The 20231-nt window shown below is 40.0% G+C and overlaps 2 protein-coding genes across 2 annotated transcripts; both read right to left on the bottom strand.

The window, feature by feature from the left end:
* Positions 1-5139: 5139 nt before the first annotated feature.
* LOC307128775 (inactive all-trans-retinol 13,14-reductase-like) lies at positions 5140-13503 on the bottom strand (the record flags this gene model as incomplete). Its single annotated transcript, XM_079820718.1, has 14 exons — positions 5140-5412; positions 6160-6316; positions 6396-6562; positions 6649-6758; positions 6831-6969; positions 7075-7194; positions 7349-7546; positions 7627-7822; positions 7902-8143; positions 8233-8415; positions 8511-8596; positions 12055-12150; positions 12248-12386; positions 13239-13503. The coding sequence occupies 14 exons, from the start codon at positions 13501-13503 to the stop codon at positions 5267-5269; spliced, it is 2244 nt and encodes a 747-aa protein (XP_079676844.1). The 3' UTR covers positions 5140-5266.
* A 2469-nt stretch (positions 13504-15972) lies between these two features.
* LOC307128774 (inactive all-trans-retinol 13,14-reductase-like) lies at positions 15973-18893 on the bottom strand (the record flags this gene model as incomplete). The annotated part of the gene is made up of 11 exons (XM_079820717.1): positions 15973-16118; positions 16391-16547; positions 16631-16797; positions 16878-16987; positions 17069-17207; positions 17299-17418; positions 17574-17771; positions 17850-18045; positions 18125-18366; positions 18456-18638; positions 18734-18893. The coding sequence occupies 11 exons, from the start codon at positions 18891-18893 to the stop codon at positions 15973-15975; spliced, it is 1818 nt and encodes a 605-aa protein (XP_079676843.1).
* Positions 18894-20231: the final 1338 nt, after the last annotated feature.

Genomic DNA, 20231 nt, shown 5'->3' with positions numbered 1-20231 from the left:
TGTGTCAGACAAAGGACACATCCAAAATGTGCACTGTTGGGGGTCCTCCAGGAACGTGGTTGGGAACCACTGGGTTAAGAGAAAACTCTTAGCTAAGAACTTTTACTGCTATTTAGGAGAACTCTTAGTGCTAAGATTACATTTTTTTGTGAATACGGCCCCTGATGTTTCCAAGCTTTATAATGGCATGGAGTTTGAAGCCCAAAAAAAGTGCATCCATCCATTATAAAAGTATTCCAGCTCTGGGGGGTTAATAAAGGCCTTCGGAAGCGAATCGATGGGTTTTCGTGAGAAAAATATCCATATTTAAAACTTAAAGTACCGCCAGACCACCGTCCATATTCAACTTACGAAGAAAGTCGCAGTTCAAAACGCTTGCGCTACGTCCTACATCATACGTCGCATCAGTTATGTTTTTTTGAAGTTGAATATGGAAGGCGGTCTGGTGGAAGCTAGATATTTTACTTTATAACGTGTTAAATATAGATATTATTTCGTTTGTTGGACGGACTGGCATTATAAAGCTTGGAAACATCAGGGCCCGTATTCATAAAGATTCTAAGAGTCTTTAGCTTAAACTTTTACGTAGGAGTCTTAGCTTAAGAGCTATTCGGGACCGATCTGAGAGCAACTCTGAGCAAGGAAAATACAAAAACTTTTATCTTAGTGAAGAGGTGGGGCTGACCCCGTTGCTACGTATGACACAGTCTTTTGAAGACTGATTGGTTGGTTGTCCAAGAAGGGGAAAAAAGGAACGCTTTTAAGTATAGGGTCTATTGTAAGCCTTCACTTTGAAATTACAAGCGCAAATTGTCCTATTTTACCGTTCTCTCTCACACACACACACACACACACACACACACACACACACATATATATATGTATATAAATCCTTGTATTATTTACCATGCTGTTAATTACCTATAAAGGTATTTGATTGGCTTAGAATTATAAACATTGTTCCACTCTTTCCAATTGCTGGCATGTCTATTTAATTGGTGGTTTGAAAGTTGGGTTTAATACAACAAACATGATCCCTGCACGATCTAATCTACAGCGTCTTAAGTCACTGTCATCCATTGTCTGCAACACATTTCTTCTCCCTCTTCGTCTTTCTGCCATTTTCTCCGCTGCTAAAGAAACTCTTAAGCCTCTTAAAAGTCCTCGTCCGTGCTCCTAACAGATTTGACCTTAAGACCTCTTTTAAGGGTTAAGATGCTTTCTGAATTACTTTTTTCTTTACTAGGATTTTTTTGTTAATTTTAAGAGTAAACGCCCACATTTCTAAGAATTTTCTTAGAATTTTGTCACTAGGAGCTACTCTTTGCATTAAGGGACCAGGATAACATTAATATAACTCTGATTGCGTTCATCAGAAAAAAGAAAGTCATTTACACCTTGACGGTGAGTAAATCATGGAGTATTTTCATTTAAAAGTGAACTAATCCTTTAAATGTCCGTGTTATAAAAGAGCACGTTCGGCCCTTTAGTGAAGCCGGATGCTGTATCTTAGCCTATAGGTGCGAGGTCTTCCTTCATTTTTAATTTGTAGCTGTTGTTCGAATGGTAGTTTGATGAAGTTGTTTGGGATAAAATATTCAATATCTCTACTCTCTATACGCAGTTACATCCGCGGTAGCAGTTCTAACTAATATCACGTCATTTACGTTGCTTCGATGATTGGTTGATATACCAAGAGAGGCTAGCCTCCTCTGCCATGTTACTTTTCTCAACAATCCTAATCGCTGAAAGTAAAATACTCAATTGTGATTAGCTTTCTTTTTTCTTTCTTTTACCAAGCGTTTGCCTTCCTTAACCCCATAGATTTTATTAACATTAAATCCTTCTCCAATTTTCACCTCAACATTTTGGATAGTCCCATTTAACATAAGGGAGTATTACTGATGTATCTTATGTAGAATAAAATAAATATCTTTACCACAGGTCTTATTTCAGGCATTTGACCAAAAAGCTCATTGACTTCGGGACAATGGAAACAGAAGTGCTAACTCGGTTCAGGGATTTTTTAATTACAAAAACACGTCACTCTTGCAGCACTCTACTGTATATTCAACAGTATTCAAATAGTAAGCTATGAAGTTTAATAGCGGAAAAATGTTGCAAGTGGCATTAAAGATTAAATTGGCTTTTGATTCAAGTAAAATTTCACCATGTTCTTTTAGATATGATCAAGGATGTTCCTTGAAATGCATTAACTGGATGAATTATAAACAAGGTTTGATACAACTAACTGGCAGCACATTTAAACTAACAAAAGGGATCAGAGACAGATTAAGTCTTGAAAACCTTGGACACTGCGTCAGAAACTCTACCAAGAATGTATTGTTTTATAAGTCATAACAGAAAAGGGAAAGGCCACACTACTCAAGCGCACTTACATCCATAAGCCCTTGAATATATCCCTTCTCTGTCTAGGCAGGTCAAAGAGGTGCAATTCCCTCTAGTTTGAGCAAGATGCTTAAGAAAAAAGGAACACTAGCAAACATCTGTGCAACACCGCAGTTCAGATCATATGGTTTAACAGCACATCTGAAACTAGCATCCAGCTCATCTTTTTAGGCAAACTATAAGGTCCACATAGAAGGCACTTTTCACAACACCTAATCAAAATGAAGGGATGCGCATCCCAAAACAGTGTAATCCATTTTCATTCAGCAGTGTAATAGGCTGCAGTCTATTTTGCATCTTGCTGATGTAATTAAGTACCCCTCCCATCCACAAATGAAATTCAGTAACAGTAGTGTCTGGTTGTTGGATAAATCACCTTACAATAAACTAAAGTTAAAAAAATGCTGCCATCTAGTGATAGACCATGAACAGTTACCAGCCAATAAATCAGTTAAGAACTTTAAGAGATCAGTATATAAGGCATAAAGTGACCAGCTATAAATTTTTCCAGGCTAGAACGAGCCTTACTAGCAAGTAAACAAGATCTCCACAGGCAAAACTAAAGCATACCGCCACAGAGTTATAAACTAAACCAGTATTGTGATGCAAATTCTACCATCAATACTGTATATTTCCAGGAACATATTGCGCAGTAGCCACAGCTTTATTCAGAGTTCCTGCAGAAAAGACAAATGCACATCAAGATACAGCAAGAGAACAGTATGAAAAGGATATTGCCATTAGACAACTTTTCCTGTATAGGTACAGGAAATACACCAATCAGGCCTAATATTGTGTTGGTCCCCCTTTTGCTGCCAAAACAGCCCTGACCCATCGTAGCATGAACTCCACTAGGTGGGGCCTCCATGGATCGGTCTTGTTTGTTCAGCACATCCCACAAATGCTCAATTGGATTGAGATCTGGGGAATTTGGAGGCCAAGTCAACACCAAGTAACATCCACATGGATGGCAGGAACCAAGGTTTCCCAGCAGAACATTGCCCAAGACTTGCCTTCTTCCATAGTGCATCCTGGTGCCATGTGTTCCCTAGGTAAGCGACGCACACACACCCAGCCAATTCACATGATGTAAAAGAAAACGTAGTTCAGACCAGGCCACCTTCTTCCATTGCTCTGTGGTCCAGTTCTGATGCTCACGTGCCCACTGTTGGTGCTCTTGGCGGTGGACAGGGGTCAGCATGGACACCCTGACTGGTCTGCAGCTATACAGCCCCATACACAACAAACTGCGATGCACTGTATTCTGACACCTTTCCATCAGAACCAGCATTAACTTGAGCAATGAGCTACAGAACCTCATCCATTTGATTGGACCACACGGGCCAGCCTACACTCCCCGTGCATCAAGGAGCCCAAAATGTTCACTTGCTGCCTAATACATCCCAGCCCCTAACAGGTGCTGTGATGAAGATAATGTTATTAACTTAACCTGTTATGTTAATGCCTGATCGGTGTATATACTGTAATTTGGTGGGTTAAAAAAAAAAAGAGCACTAGTTATCCAATCAGAGCTGGAGTTAAGTTTTATGGAGATGGTGAATCAACCCCATGAAAGAAAAAAAGAATAGAAAAGTGAATTTAAGGCCTCACCCAGAGCGATAGGATTGTTGACTTGATGTTTGAAATAAGGACTGAACTCGTTTCTCAACAAAATGGAAAGACTTTAACATCCCACACAACAGGACTGAAAAAAAAAAATGCATGTTGATTTTATCATTTTGGCAGTAAAGCTGGTTTAACCTCTTTAATCCCATTTTGGTGATTGACATGTAATTTCCTTAGCCGAAATGAACACTGGTCCAAATTTATATAGCAAGATACTTTAGTAACAATTGAAATGGGGGGGGGGGGGGGGATACATATGCATCAACAAATAGCAAACAAGTATTCAATCATGAACACAGCCACACTTGTGATGCAAGTCAAAGCACACTGTTCTCTTCGATATGGATCAAGGATGTGCCCTCAAATAAATAAGACTAGTTTTCACAATATGCCTAATCAAAATGAAGATCGAACATACCAAAATAGTATATCCATACTTATTCTGTAATATAATAGGCTGTAGTCCATTTTGTGTACACTATCTGTTGCTAATGCAAATACCCCTCCCAGCCACAAATGAAATTCACCACTGTTGCTAAAACTCCTCACAATAAACTAAAGTTAAATGCTGCCATCTAGTGACAAACCATGAACAGTTATCAACCATTTAGTCAGTAAATTAAAGGGTTAGGTCACCCCAAAATGAAAATTGTCATTACTCACCCTCATGTTGTTTGACACCTGTAAGACCTTGTGCACAAACTATTGTCACTTCGTAAAATTATTGTAGAGCCACTGTGGTGAGATGGACTTTGTAACGATGTTTTAAGTGCCTTTTATAGGTCTTGGGAGTGTCAATGTACTGAATGCCAATGGAGGCCTATCTGAAGCCTCTCAGCTTTCAACAAAAATATCTTCATTTGTGTTACGAAGATGAACGGAGGTCTTACGGGTGTCGAACAACATGAGGATGAGTAATTGACAGAATTTTCATTTTTGGGTGAACTAACCCTTTAAATGAACAAAGTAGCAGTATTTTGGGACAAATTGGTTCTGCGAAACCATTTGGGTTGTCAAGTCCATCTACACAAGACTCAGGATCTAGTTCTGGCAACATGTGCAATTAAACCATCAATACTGTATTCATTACCAGGAACACATTTGTACAGTAGTCAGCTTTATTCAGAGTCACAGCAGAAAATACATGCACAAGATACAGCAAGAGAACAAGTAGAGAATGAAGAGGATAGTCATTAGACTAATGTCCTGTATAGATACAGGAAATGTATTCTCACTCTAGCTTCTTGACCACCTTCCTCTTCTGTTTCTTTTGGAGGAGCAGAAGGTCAACATACAGACAGTGATCCACAACACTTGAAGCACAGAGAAGACCACCATGCAGAGCACCAGAATACCCAGCAGAGAATACATCTTGTCCTGAGAAAACATTGATACAGGACATTTTAAAAATCAAGACCAACACAAACTTCAAAAATGGTTCAGCAAACTTTTCACCACAGTTTATCTTAAATCCGACGACGCATATGGAGTGTGGGTTTGAAATAATGCAAAAGACAGGGGTTCAGCTAACATTTCTCAATGGATACGGTCTGGCTTCCCAACATGTCACTTTGTGAACGGTTCAATACGAAAGGCACACGCGCCAGAATGACCAGTCATTCAGTCATCAACGGGGTATTGATAGCGCATGCTCAGGTGAAACTTGAAAGGGACACCTTGTCATTTGTTTAAATTCAAGTCTTGCCAATTTAAACCGTCAAGCAAAAGACGAGGGAGCACTTGTGCTGTAAGAGGTGCACACATGGAAAGCAGAGTTTCAGACAGCGCACAGAGTTCCATTTCAAGTCTTGTGCTTGAACAGATAAATTAGGTAAATGTCCATCTTGGCGAGTATCCTAGCACTGGTTGTGTTCTTAAGTAAACAGAGTCAAGACAAAACACGTGCAGCTCTAACTTAGTTATATTAGATGCGATGACTTCCATTTGATTATTCAATTTATGTACCTGAAAGCTACTGTTAGATGCACAAACCTGAAAAGTTCCATTTAATTTATTTGCATCTTGGTTCTATTGTATTTGTGTTGTTGCTTGTGGTTTGATTATCACTTTCTTTATTTTATTTAACACTAGTCCCTACAACCTAAAAAAAAAAAAAAAAATTACCTGACAGGTAGAGGTTCTTGACGGGAGTGTTGCACCTGATCTTGGCAATGTTCAGAGGTTGGCATCTCTCCAGACTGTGTTCTGCAGACAGCATGGACCCATATGTGGCCCCCAGCCCATGCATGTTGATGGGACTGACTGCATGCAACATAACCAACTACGAAAGGCAGGAAACAAGATAAATCTGTCACCATTAGGTAAAATCAAGCAGCACTCATGATACAGGACATATTTACCTTCTCTTTCAGCTTGGGGAAGTGGACACAAGCCCAGTCAAAGAGATGATTTGCAAATCTCATCTTGTATCTTTCATATTCTTCACCTCGTTCAGTCTCATTGATGTTGTTCCACTGGCCAAACCACTTTGGAGTGACCATAGTATGGATCACCATACGGGACTGCCCTAAAAAACCCACAAAAATGACACTTTAGTTGGTCATTTACTAATTTGATGGTTCTGAGTGTACGAAATACAGAGAGGAAGTTAACCTGGGAAGCGAGTGCATGAGGTGGGATCCTTGGCAGAGGGGAAGGAAATGTACATCATGGGAATGCTGTCAGGAGCATCCTCTTTTTCTGAATTGAAGTACTCTTCCATGCTAAAGAGTCAATTGATGCTTTATGGACAGTATAAAAGATGTGCTTTTAACAGATTGAAATTGAACACCTACATATCATCCATATTGTTGCTCTTATAGAGTCGCATGTTGGTTGACGATATGCCCAGCTCTTCTTTAGTAGCATTGAAGCCTGCAAACACCTGGAAAAAGCCTTTGCCTGGCTTTAGAGTATGAATATAATCCTGGATCTCTGCGAGAACCAGAGAGCATTTTTTTTTTTAAATCTGGCTAGTAAAAAGAGAGCATTTCATGTGGGGAGTACATTAGACTGCTTGTATTGAAGACATTAAGTTACTTGGATTTGACTGGATCTCTGGAGTCAGAAGCTTCTTGAAGGTGGTGAACAGGCCAGCATTTGAAATGATCACAGGAGCCCGAATTTCAGCATCTGCACCTCCCGTTTTCACAGCCACTCCTAAGCAAAGAGATGGTTTCATTTGTTTCATGCACCTGAAAGTTACTGGAGCCAAATATGTAATGCCACCACATTTGTGAGGCCTGTTTCAGTATGAAACTTCATGCCAGAAGAGGAAGACAAGGCATTGTGACAGCCCTAGTTCAGAACTCACCATATGCATTTTGTTTTCCATCAACTAGAATGCTGGACACAGGAGCATTGACCAGGACTTTTCCTCCATGCTTCTCCAAAACCTGAATGATGTGGTATGGGATCTCACTAGCACCACCCTTAGGATAATACACACCACGCTTCGAGTGGTGCAGGAAAAGGGCATCAATCATACAGCTGGAGTTTTTGGGTGGGACACCTTAAAAAGGAATATATATACACATTTCAAACGCATTAAAAGGCTAAATAAGATGGAAACACTAGACACTTCTCCTTTACCATAAAATATTTGAGAAAACACAGTGAGGAGGTCACGGTTGCTGGTAAAAGACTTGACCATGTCTGTTGTACTGGTGCGTGAGTATCTGAAAACTGGGGAGATCAAGTCAGCGATTCCACTCCACAATATGAAGCGAGCAAACCAGAGTGGGACCATCTTCAGCATACAGAGCAGATGGATCTTCTTGGAACAGATCTAGAAGGCAATAACAATGCGTGACAAAACCATATTCTATAAGGCCTGAAAAATAAGTCCAGAGCCATCAACTAAATACCTTCATTATTTTGAAGAGCTCCTCTACAGCTTTAGTGTCATTGGGAAACTGCTTCTTAAGATGAGCTTCCATCTGCTTCTTGCCGCTGTAAATGGTGTATTCTTTGCATTCAGTTTCTTTACCAATAACAACTGTGTCCACATGCGAATCCTGCTCAGCAAAATGCACCTGGCCATCAGTGATCAGATCCAGTGCAATTTTCAGGAAGCCATTCTCATGAAGTTGTCCAACATAATGGAAACCTTTGACAAATGTACATTGTGTAAATGATAGAAGTCAAGATTCAACATTTGATCACTTGTAACTCCATGAACATCACGGAGGATCTTACCACAGTCAAACTCAAAGCCTTCCTCAGTGAAGGTCTTACACAGGCCTCCTGCCTGCTTGTCTTGCTCCAACACCAGGACTTTCTTTCCTAGTTTGGCTAAAGTTACTGCTGCAGTCAAACCACCAATACCGCTGCCAATAACAATGACATCCAAGTTTCTGGGCACTTCAAACTCATCAAATTCTGTAGGTCAAGCAATAACATTAGTTAAAAATGGACACGTGTCATTTGCAGTCAGCTTGTTTCATTAGCAATGAATAGCTCTCATGTTTATGTACCTTTGCGGAGCACTCTGTCCTTTTTCTTCTGATCTACAACTAGTGGACCAGGAGGACTGACAGTCCCCTTGCACAGTCCACTTCTCCTGCCAAACAGATACCAGTACGAGCCACGAGCCCAGTCCACAAGCCATTCCAAGAAAAGCAGAATCCACCACATCTTCAATTACTGGAAAAAGAGCAGCTGGTGTTTTCAGTTTCAGGAGAGCCTGCTGGAGAATTCACTATTGATAAGACGGTACACGCTCTCACAACAGCTCTTTCCAGAGACTGCAGACAGCAGCTTAGTACTGGTGATTGAGTTAAGGCCCTATTTATTAGTCTGAATTGTGGGTGGAGACACTTAATTCAGACTGATTGCTTTGCAATTGTTGCTTATAACGATTAACAGCTGTTTTGCATAAAGTGTGAACTGGTGTGGTAATACAAGTATTTGTTTTTTATAATCTGATTAAGGATATAAATCGGCTCTACTTTTTGTATTGATTTGGAGAAAGGTTTTCCTCCTTATCAGCTTACTCTAACGCAATCTCTTTATTACTTAATCTTTACTTGGATAATTTTTTGTAAATTGTATTAGTGATAATCAGATTATTCATTGATTTACTTTGAAAATATGCATGTGTAAGTACAGACATTAAAATTCACTGGTTGATCTCATGAACTGGACAACTACATACACTGGCATTTGAAAGCAATTTGTGTGTCCCTATTATGCTATTTTAAAGGCTCTTAATTTTGTTTTGGAGGTCTCCTACAACAGGTTTAAATGCATCAAAGGTCAAAAAAACATTTAATTTCCTCATAATCATCTGATCGTTTTTTGAAGGCAGCATCGATATATCCTTCGCTGCCTTTGATATCCCATAATGCTATGCATTCCATTCAAAAACAGTTGAGCTAGAAAAAAAAAGATGCCGTCTGAAATTTGCAGTTGCTGGTCAGTTTGTGTGTAAATGTGTGTTTTTGACCAACGTTTTCAATGTCATTTCTAGCAAGAAATGTCTACTGTAGTAATTAAATATTCGCTTAGTTCTCACCAAAGCTCTCTCTATTTTGCTGTAGATCATTAAACTGTTACACTTCCTCAGAAGTGTGTCCAAAATCAGTTTTGTGAGGTATCTTCATGTACAAATGCTGCCTTACAAGTCATTGCCTGATAAGGCAGCGAGGCAACAAGTCACTGCCTAGGTTTTCGGATGCAGTCACTGTACAGACAGTAACGATGACATCGATTTTACCATATCAATTCCGATGATGAAACATTGGTAGAACTAGTTATTCAACTCAAACCTCAATCACAAGGATGACATCAGCAGGACGTTTCTCAATGATAAGCTACTCAGTTTGAGGTACATTATAAGATGTTGCAACTGTAATTCCTGACCATAAGCATTAACGAGTGTACATCCATCTTCAAACCGATGTGTATGTTTCTTATTTATTGCGGTGGACATGTGGGAATTCTATCAATAATGGTGCATACATTGTATAAATGTTTGTAAAACAAATCTTGCTCCATCCTTCAGATTTGAGAAGCAGTCGTCAGTAAAAGGACATTTGAGGCCTGGTCAAGTTGTTTTGCGGCCGGACAATGTAGACGGGCATTATGCAAATGTTGTTTCTGTGACTTAGAACTGTCACTCAGTAAGATTCAAAACAAAAATGACTCGTAAAGGCGGTTCAGAGTCGATTCTTTCTTTTGGAAGACAACTTTATTTATTGTGCACTTTCAACTTTACAACTTTTCAGAAAGTTTACATTCACAAAAAACTATATTACACACTGTAATATTCGCCTTTTCACTGCACACGACAGACGACAGCCGTTGGACCAGAAGTCATTCATTTCCAATGGAGAGTAGTATTGGAGCTGCGTGGAGTTCCGATCACTTGCGTATGCGGAAATTTCGGATCCGATTTGAGCTTCGGATGCATGCGTTGAAATATTTTAACTTCTGTGGCAAGACCGTATGCAACCGGCCAACCGGATCCAATGTATTCTAATCAAAACTATGAGCGATATTTAAACACTTTAACGTTATTCTGTAAACACCATTTCTGTAAAATGTTGGTTAATAATAATTATGGCAGAAATCATTATTTTATAATTATTAAATCAATATTTATGTTGATTATCTCTATAACATCCACTATGTTTTTATTTTAGATGTATTGAGGGTCATTTGTTTTGTGTGGATGTGTTCATACATGCATTAAAATCATTAATTTTACTATGGTGAAAGCCGAGGGTAAAGGCTGCTTCACGACCAATTTCAAAGTTCTGTGCAAATGCCGCTACGAAGCGAAATGTGACAATCACATGCAAATGTTGTGTGCAGTGGAAAGGCGGCTTGAGGAGGAGGGGGCGGGGGGGAACACGATCTCCAATATTTTGAATTTGGACTGCAGTGCCTATTTCAACCACTAGCTTTAAATCCTACATACCACACCTTTAAGAGTAGTTCACAGAGTCAGTGATATCATAACACTTTATGATATTCTCAAAAATATCCTTCTCCCAACACAGAAGATTTTTACAGAATGCCTATGCATATAGACTAAAGACTGTGGAAATTGCTGTAATGAACAACGACAACTTCTCACGTTGAGCACACAAGTGTGTGTCGTTTATTTCCCCCCCAAAAAAAAAACTTTTAGGGGGTGTCAACCTACGTCAACCCGCATTAGAACATCTTAAAGGGACCGCGATCCCTGAACAGTTAAGCAGAATAAGGAGCTGCATTAATACTCAGCAGTGTACAGAACCATATTTAACAACAAAGGTGAATTATGTATGTCACAGTCACATTCACTACAAGACTTCCTTTTGTGTGCTGGGGTTATTGAATAGCAGGCAACTGAATATTATGTTTTCCTGGTAGGCTAAATAAATACATATCATTTAAATAAAATTGATGTATAATGTATTTGCAGCTGACAAAGTCAAATGTAGTAGTCTCAGTCTTAGATGGTAGGCCCAGAGTCCATTTATTTATTATATTGCACACAGAATGGCAAACACTGGCTGTCTGGTCTATTGTATATTTTTAAAAGGAGGAGGACCAAAATATTTAAATATTTCACAACACATTTTTAATGGCATCATTCACCGCTTTATTAAAATATTGCTATAGTAAAGATAACTGCAACAGAATGTGCAGCAAAACGGACAAATGTACATCAAAAGAAATGGTACTCATCTAGAACATTATGTGCATGGAGAACAGGTCAATACATTACAGCAAACATTCATTACATACAAATGTAAAACTGAGTTATTCAAAGTCAAGCTTTGTAGACTATTTAAGATTTACCTTGATATTATAGCATTTTGATCCTTAATTAGAGCAAGTATTTGGTGTCACTGAATATATGAGGTTTAGACAATGACACTGACCAAGTATCAGAGGGGAACCACTGTCACCATGTGCGACTGCCCTAAAAAGCAAATAGATATTGATTAAAAAAAAAATGTTTTTAATGGTTCTGATTGTAAAAAAATAAAATCTGAAGAGAGTATGTAGAAAAGACATATAGGAAACCTGGGAAACAGGTACGTGAGGTGGGATCCTTTGCAGAGGGGAAGGAGAGATACATCATGGGGATCCTCCTTGTCTGAATCAAAGTATTCTTCCATCCTAATCATGTACACATATTGTTATGGTTTATTCTCCTCACTGTAAACATAAGTACTTTAACAGCATTGAAGAGTGACAGATGGACTTATACACTTACATTTCATCCATGTTGTTGCACTTATAGAGTCGTATGTTGGTAGAGGAGATGCCCAGTTCTTCCTTAGGGGGATTAAAGCCTGCAAACACCTGGAAAAAGCCTTTGCCTGGTTTCAGTATATGAAGATAGTCCTGGATCCCTGAAAGGAGCAGGAGAGGCATGTGTTACCCAGACCATCGCATGACCATTTCATGTGCTGAATGGTTCATAACTCTATTCATAGTTGCAGATCTTTTACAGACAGGGCATATAAACATTTCTTCTGATTGTCTTGGGGGTGCCGGAACAAGCATGGCCTGCTTTCTCTGATGTCTTTTCAACAGGCAAAGTTCAGTTCTCCTGTCTTCATAGCTTTGTACTCCATTCTGACAGAGTTGCCACCAGAGTGTGCGGCTCATGGCACTACTTTCCAGGGATGTGGGGTTTATCCCACACTTCTTAAGAAGGGCTTTTAGTTGGTCTTTCAGTCTCTTTTTTTGACCTCCTGCAGAATGGCAGCCAAGATGTAATTGACAGTACAGTACCTTACGTGGAAAGCAACTTAATGGCATTCTCACAACATGACCAAGTAATCTAAATTGGTAGAGCATTAAGGTTGCTTCTATACTCCATGAACAAGAAGTTAAAAAGTTAGCTTTTTGCAGGATCTCAATATGTGGCACTCGATCTTGACATGTCACTTTGAGGCTGCGCTGCAGGCATCTAACATGGAAAGATTCCAACATTTTCAGGTGTCTATAGCATAGAGAGTCCATGTTTCAGAACCATACAGAAGGGTGGTGAGGCAGATTGCCCGATAAACAAAAAACTTAGTGTGTAGATTTAAATTGGTGTTGCTGGACAGTCTTCTCCTCAGCCTCCCAAATGAAGATGCAGCCTGCTTGATCCTGTATTGAATATCTTGATCCATGCTACAGTCACTAGATAAATAACTGCCAAGATATTTAAAGTGTGGCACTATGGTAAGTGGAGAATCATGAACAGTGAATACTGGTGGTTTTTGCGGAGGATCCGATGACCATTGACAAAGGACTTCTGGTTTCTTGATATTCACAGATCCTGCGGTATGCTCTAACAACAGCATTAAGAGTAGACTGCAAATCTTCTGGAGTATGTGATACTAGGGCACAATCATCCGCATACTGCAATTCCAGCACACGAGCAAACTGAAGCTTAGTGACTGCCTGAAACCTCCTGATGTTAAAGAGGTTACCATCCAGTCTATAAGCCACTGTAACCCCACTTTCTTCTTCCATTTCTTTATACAACAGCTTTGTTACACACAGTACCATGTTAAACAACACTGGTGCAGAACACATCCCTGCCTTACTCCGGTGCCTCCTACAAAGTGTGCAGATTCTAGTCCACCCAATGTCACTTTGGCAGGCATCCTATCATGGAACTGTCATAGCATTGTGATAAATTTTACAGAGCATCCAAAATGCAGAAGCACTTCCCATAAGAGGTCACGATGTACAGTATCGAAAGCCTTGGAAAGATCCACAAAAGCAATGAACAAGTTCTTATGTTGTTCGCAACATTTCTCCTGCAGCTGGCGTGAGGTAAATATCATGTCCACTGTACTTCGACCTGCTCTGAACCCACTTTGGGATTCTGGCAGGAGATTTTCAGAGATAGTATTGACAAGTCGATGGAGCATGACCTTTGCCAGAACTTTACCTGCAACTGAACGAAGAGAGATCCCCCTACTATTTTCACAGATGGACCTGTCACCCTTGTTTTTATATATTGTGAGAATATTTGCATCCTTCCATTGTTGGGGAATGTTTTCTTGCTGCCACACTAAGGTGATGAACTGATGGATTGCCCTTGTGCAGAGGTACTCTCCTTCCTTCAGGAGCTCAGCAGGCAAAGATCAGGCCCTGGGGACTTGCTGTTTTTCAATTTCTTGATTGCAGCATACACTTCAGAAAAAGAAGGTGGAACATCAAGACTCTGTATGCTTGGGAAAGTTGGTAGTTCCTCTAGCACTGTAAGATCAACTGATGCCTTTTGATTTAATAAGGCTTGAGAATGTTCCCCCCATCTTTGAACAATGCTTGTTTGGTCCTTAATGAGGGTCAGTTCATCAACTGATCTCAATGGGCAGAGAGAGTAAGATATTGGGCCGTAAATGGCCTTCACTGCATTGTAAAAATGATGCATATCATGCTTGTCTGCAAAAGATTGAATCTGCTGGGCCTAAGATATCCACCACTGATTCTGTAGTTGCTGCAAGGTGTTGCATTGCTTTTCTCTGTTTGTGCCAGACCTTCAAGAGATTCAGAAGATGGGTTAAGGTAGGCTTTATGGGCAGTATGAATTTTTTCAAGAAGGGAGGAAATAACCAGGGTACACGTTGCCTAAAACCACATTTGTGCAGCTATGAATATGTTAGATAAAAAAATTAAAATAGGTAGAGTTTTTTGCAGCCTAAAATACACATACAGAGATAACCGAAGTAGCCAGAGCGAGCTGAGTGACGCCAACGCTGCTGTTCCATTAGCAGAGTACCAGACTTGTCCTCCTGTCCTCAGGAGTTCATTCTCCTGAGTCGAACTTGGCAAGTCCAAACTACCAAGGACGCAAGTCAGAAGTTTGTGTACTTGGTATTGATAAATGGTCAATGACTTATGGTTTGGTCAGCCCAATTATTTTTAGGGGAGAATGCTGATCCTAGGAAAACTTAATTACATGTAGTACTCACATTTGTTTGGGTGCTCTCCCCTATTGTCTCAATCAATTGTCAAAATCAAGGGATTTTTTTTTGAAGATGGCGAATCAACCCCATGAAAGCATTTAAAGACAAGAATGGAAGTGTAATTCATTTTAGGCCTCAGCCAAAGCAGTAGCAGTATTGTTGACATAGGGACTGCTCTTTATTTCCTTAACAAAAGGGAAAAACAGAACTAAAAACGTGAGCATATAACCAACTTTAGTGGACATTTATTTTAAAGGAAGTGGTATACTCTTGACAATTGTATGTTGAGTGTATCATTTTGTCAGTAAAGCTGGCTTAACTGCTTTAATCTTCCCATTTCTGTGATTGACATACACTCCAGCTCCTTAGCCGAAACAAATACTGGTCCAAGTTTCTACATTGAGTCCCTTTAGTAACATTTGAAGTAGGTGTTACAGATGTTAATCACCAAATAGCAGCAAGTATTCCAATCATGAACAGCCATACATGTGATTCAAGTCAAACCTCACCGTTTCCTTTTAGATATGGATCAACCATATGCCATCAAATAAATACGACTAGTTTTCACAATATGCCAAATCAAAGGAAGATTAAACATACCAATAGTGTAATCCATAGTTTCTGCAGCGTAACAGGCTGCAGTCTATTTTGGTGTACACCATTTCTCTTGCTAATGCAAATACCCCTCCCAGCAACAAATTAAATTCAGCCAACAACCAGTTAGTCCGTCAATTAAGGACTTTGAGTGAACAAGGTAGCAGTATTTTGGGACACTAATTGGTTTTCTGCAAAACCATTTGGGTTGTCAACTCCAGCCACACAAGACTCAGGATCTAGTTCTGGCAGCATGTACAATTAAGCCATCAATACTGTATTCATTACCAGGAACACATTTGTACAGTAGTCAGCTTTATTCAGAGTCACAGCAGAAATGACAATGCACAAGATACAGCAAGAGAACAAGTAGAGAATGAAGAGGATAGTCATTAGACTAATGTCCTGTATGGATACAGGAAATATATTCTCACTCTAGCTTCTTCACCGCCTTCCTCTTCTGTTGCTTTTGTTGGAGTAGAAGGTCAACATACAGACAGTGATCCACAACACTTGAAGCACAGAGAAGACCACCATGCAGAGCACCAGAATAACCAGCAGAGAAGACATCTTGTCCTTAGAAAATATTGATACAGGACATTAAAATCTTTGCTCTTGGCTGAATAGCTTTTGTAATGTTAAAGTTATTAGTTATATGCAAATGTATTTCACATTTGATTATTCAATTTGAAAACTATTAGATGCCCACACCTGAACCTGTTTATTTATTTGCATCTTTGCTCCATTGCATTTGTGTTGCTGCTTGTGGTTTGATCATTTCTGATTTTATTTTTTATTTAACAGTAGCTGTTACACAAACCCCTAAAACAAGTTATATGGAATATTACCTGACAGGTAGAGGTTCTTGACGGGAGTGTTGCACCTGATCTTGGCAATGTTCAGAGGTTGGCATCTCTCCAGACTGTGTTCTGCAGACAGCATGGACCCATATATAGCCCCCAGCCCATGCATGTTGAGGGGACTGACTGCATGCAACATAATCAACTAGGCAGGAAACACAGGTTAAATATTTGTCACTTTAGTCAAATCATGAAGCACTCATGATACAGGACAAAAAAAACAATTACCTTCTCTTTCAGCTTAGGGAAGTGGACACAAGCCCAGTCAAAGAGATGATTTGCAAATCTCATCTTGTATCTTTCATATTCTTCACCTCTTTCAGTCTCATTGACATCAATCCACTGGCCAAACCACTTTGGATTGGCCATAGTATGGATCATCATACGGGACTGCCCTAAAACAAAGAAACAAATTTAGTTGGTCATTTACCAATTTGATGGTTCTGGGTGTACGAAATACAGAGAGGAAGTTAACCTGGGAAACGAGTGCATGAGGTGGGATCCTTAGCAGAGGGGAAGGAAATGTACATCATGGGAATGCTGTCAGGTGCGTCCTCTTTTTCTGAATTGAAGTAATCTTCCATGCTAAAGAGTCAATTGATTGGTTAAGGACAGTATAAAAGATGTGCTTTCAACAGATTGAAGTAAACGTAATTGAACACCTACACATCATCCATATTGTTGCTCTTATAGAGTCGCATGTTGGTTGAGGAGATGCCCAGCTCTTCTTTAGTAGCATTGAAGCCTGCAAACACCTGGAAAAAGCCTTTCCCTGGCTTTAGAGTATGAACATAATCCTGGATCCCTGCGAGAAGCACATACAATCTGGCTAGTAAAAATCAAGCATTTCATGTGGGGAGTACATTAGACTGCTTGTATTGAAGACATTCAGTTACTTGGATTTGCCTGGATCTCTGGAGTCAGAAGCTTCTTGAAGGTGGTGAACAGGCCAGCATTTGAAATGATCACAGGAGCCCGAATTTCAGCATCTGCACCTCCCGTTTTCACAGCCACTCCTAAGCAAAGAGATGGTTTCATTTGTTTCATGCACCTGAACATTACTGGAGCCAAATATGTAGATGCCCCCACATTTGTGAGGCCTTTTTCAGTATGAAACTTCATGCCGTAAGAGGAAGACAAGGCATTGTGACAGCCCTAGTTCAGAACTCACCATATGCTTTTTGTTTTCCATCAACTAGAATGCTGGACACAGGAGCATTGACCAGGACTTTTCCTCCATGCTTCTCCAAAACCTGAATGATGTGGTATGGGATCTCACTAGCACCACCCTTAGGATAATACACACCACGCTTGGAGTGGTGCAGGAAAAGGGCATCAATCATACAGCTGGAGTTTTTGGGTGGGACACCTTAAAAGGAAAAATATATATAAATTTCAAACGCATTAAAAAGGCCAAATAAGATGGAAACACTAGACACTTCTTTACCATAAAATATTTGAGAAAACACAGTGAGGAGGTCACGGTTGCTGGTAAAAGACTTGACCATGTCTGTTGTACTGGTGCGTGAGTATCTGAAAACTGGGGAGATCAAGTCAGCGATTCCACTCCACAATATGAAGCGAGCAAACCAGAGTGGGACCATCTTCAGCATACAGAGCAGATGGATCTTCTTGGAACAGATCTAGAAGGCAAAGACGATGCATGACAAAACCATATTCTATAAGGCCTGAAAAATAAGTCCAGAGCCATCAACTAAATACCTTCATTATTTTGAAGAGCTCCTCTACGGCTTTAGTGTCATTGGGAAACTGCTTCTTAAGATGAGCTTCCATCTGCTTCTTGCCGCTGTAAATGGTGTATTCTTTGCATTCAGTTCCTTTACCAATAACAACTGTGTCCACATGCGAATCCTGCTCAGCAAAATGCACCTGGCCATCAGTGATCAGATCCAGTGCAATTTTCAGGAAGCCATTCTCATGAAGTTGTCCAACATAATGGAAACCTTTGACAAATGTACATTGTGTAAATGATAGAAGTCAAGATTCAACATTTGATCACTTGTAACTCCATGAACGTCACGGAGGATCTTACCACAGTCAAACTCAAAGCCTTTCTCAGTGAAGGTCTTACACAGGCCTCCTGCCTGCTTGTCTTGCTCCAACACCAGGACTTTCTTTCCTAGTTTGGCTAAAGTTACTGCTGCAGTCAAACCACCAATACCGCTGCCAATCACGATGACGTCCAAGTTTCTGGGCACTTCAAACTCATCAAATTCTGTAGGTCAAGAAATAACATTAGTTAACAATGGACACGTGTCATTTGCAGTCAGCTTGTTTCATTAGCAAGCAATAGCTCTCATGTTTATGTACCTTTGCGGAGCACTCTGTCCTTTTTCTTCTGATCTACAACTAGTGGACCAGGAGGACTGACAGTCCCCTTGCACAGTCCACTTCTCCTGCCAAACAGATACCAGAACGAGCCACGAGCCCAGTCCACAAGCCATTCCAAGAAAAGCAGAATCCACCACATCTTCAATTACTGGAAAAAGAGCAGCTGGTGTTTTCAGTTTCAGGAGAGCCTGCTGGAGAATTCACTATTGATAAGACGGTAAACGCTCTCACAACAGCTCTTTCCAGAGACTGCAGACAGCAGCTTAGTACTGGTGATTGAGTTAAGGCCCTTTTTATTAGTCTGAATTGTGGGTGGAGACACTTAATTCAGACTGATTGCTTTGCAATAGTTGCTTATAACGATTAACAGCTGTTTTGCATTTGAGTGTGAACTAGCGTGGTAATACAAGTATTTGTTTTTTATTATCTGGTTAAGGATATAAATCGGCTCTACCTTTTGTATTGATTTGGAGAAATGTTTTCCTCCTTATCAGCTTACTCTAATGCAGTCTCTTTAATATTAGGCTACTTCATCTTTACTTGGATCATTTTATGTAAGTTGTATTAGTGATAATCAGATTATTCATTGATTTACTTTGAAAATATGCACGTGTAAATATAGACAATAGGTGTGTTCGACATCGGCTGCGGCTGGATGCAACTGATCAACGAGAGTAGCCGCGTGCAGGCGGGGAGGAGCTGCAAACGGAGACGTGAAGTCGGACACTTTCTGCTTCCCGCAGTGACGCTTGCACTGTGTTTGTATACTTTATCAGCTGAAGTGAAATAAATGCAATATTTGGCAATACACAGATGTTTCAGAGACATTATTGTCATGTAATACTTTATGTAGGCCTACTGCTTAATACAGCGTCTGTTTGTACAAGAATAAAGTTTCTACATATAAGCCTACACTATCAATGAAGTGGGGTCTACGTTTTTAATCAGTTTTATTTTGATAAACATAACAATATAACATCGCGACTACATGAAAGGAGGTTTTATTGTTATAAAAAACAGATTTGTGCGCATTAGTGGAGCTGAAGGTTTTAGAATAAACAAGAAACACACGTGATCGCTGTCGTGCGGTGAATCTGGCCAATTGTGAAACAGCTGTGTCGTCATCAGTCCGTTTAGCCTCGAGCAGCCGCTCTAGAGAAACTGCACCTCCTGGTCTTGGATCTGGGGCCTCATTTATAAAACTTTGCGTAGGATTTGCGTCAGAAGTGGCGTACGGATGAAACATAGGACGTGCGTACGCACAGAAATATTTGGATTTATAAAACCGTGCGCACGCACATCCTACGCAGTTTTCCCTTAATAAATCACAATCAATTCTAAATGTAGCGCAGCTTTTGCGGCTTCATGTCACGCCCATAGTTGCCCATAAATAGTCCGTGAAACGCCCACAAGTTAATATTCATCGATTGCGAAATCATGGCAAATACAGAGAGGAAATCAAAAAAACGTAACTTCA

This window comes from Gobio gobio (genome assembly GCF_949357685.1).
Source record: "Gobio gobio genome assembly, chromosome: 7".
Lineage (NCBI taxonomy): Eukaryota > Metazoa > Chordata > Actinopteri > Cypriniformes > Gobionidae > Gobio > Gobio gobio.
This window is presented reverse-complemented; position numbering and strand designations above follow the sequence as displayed.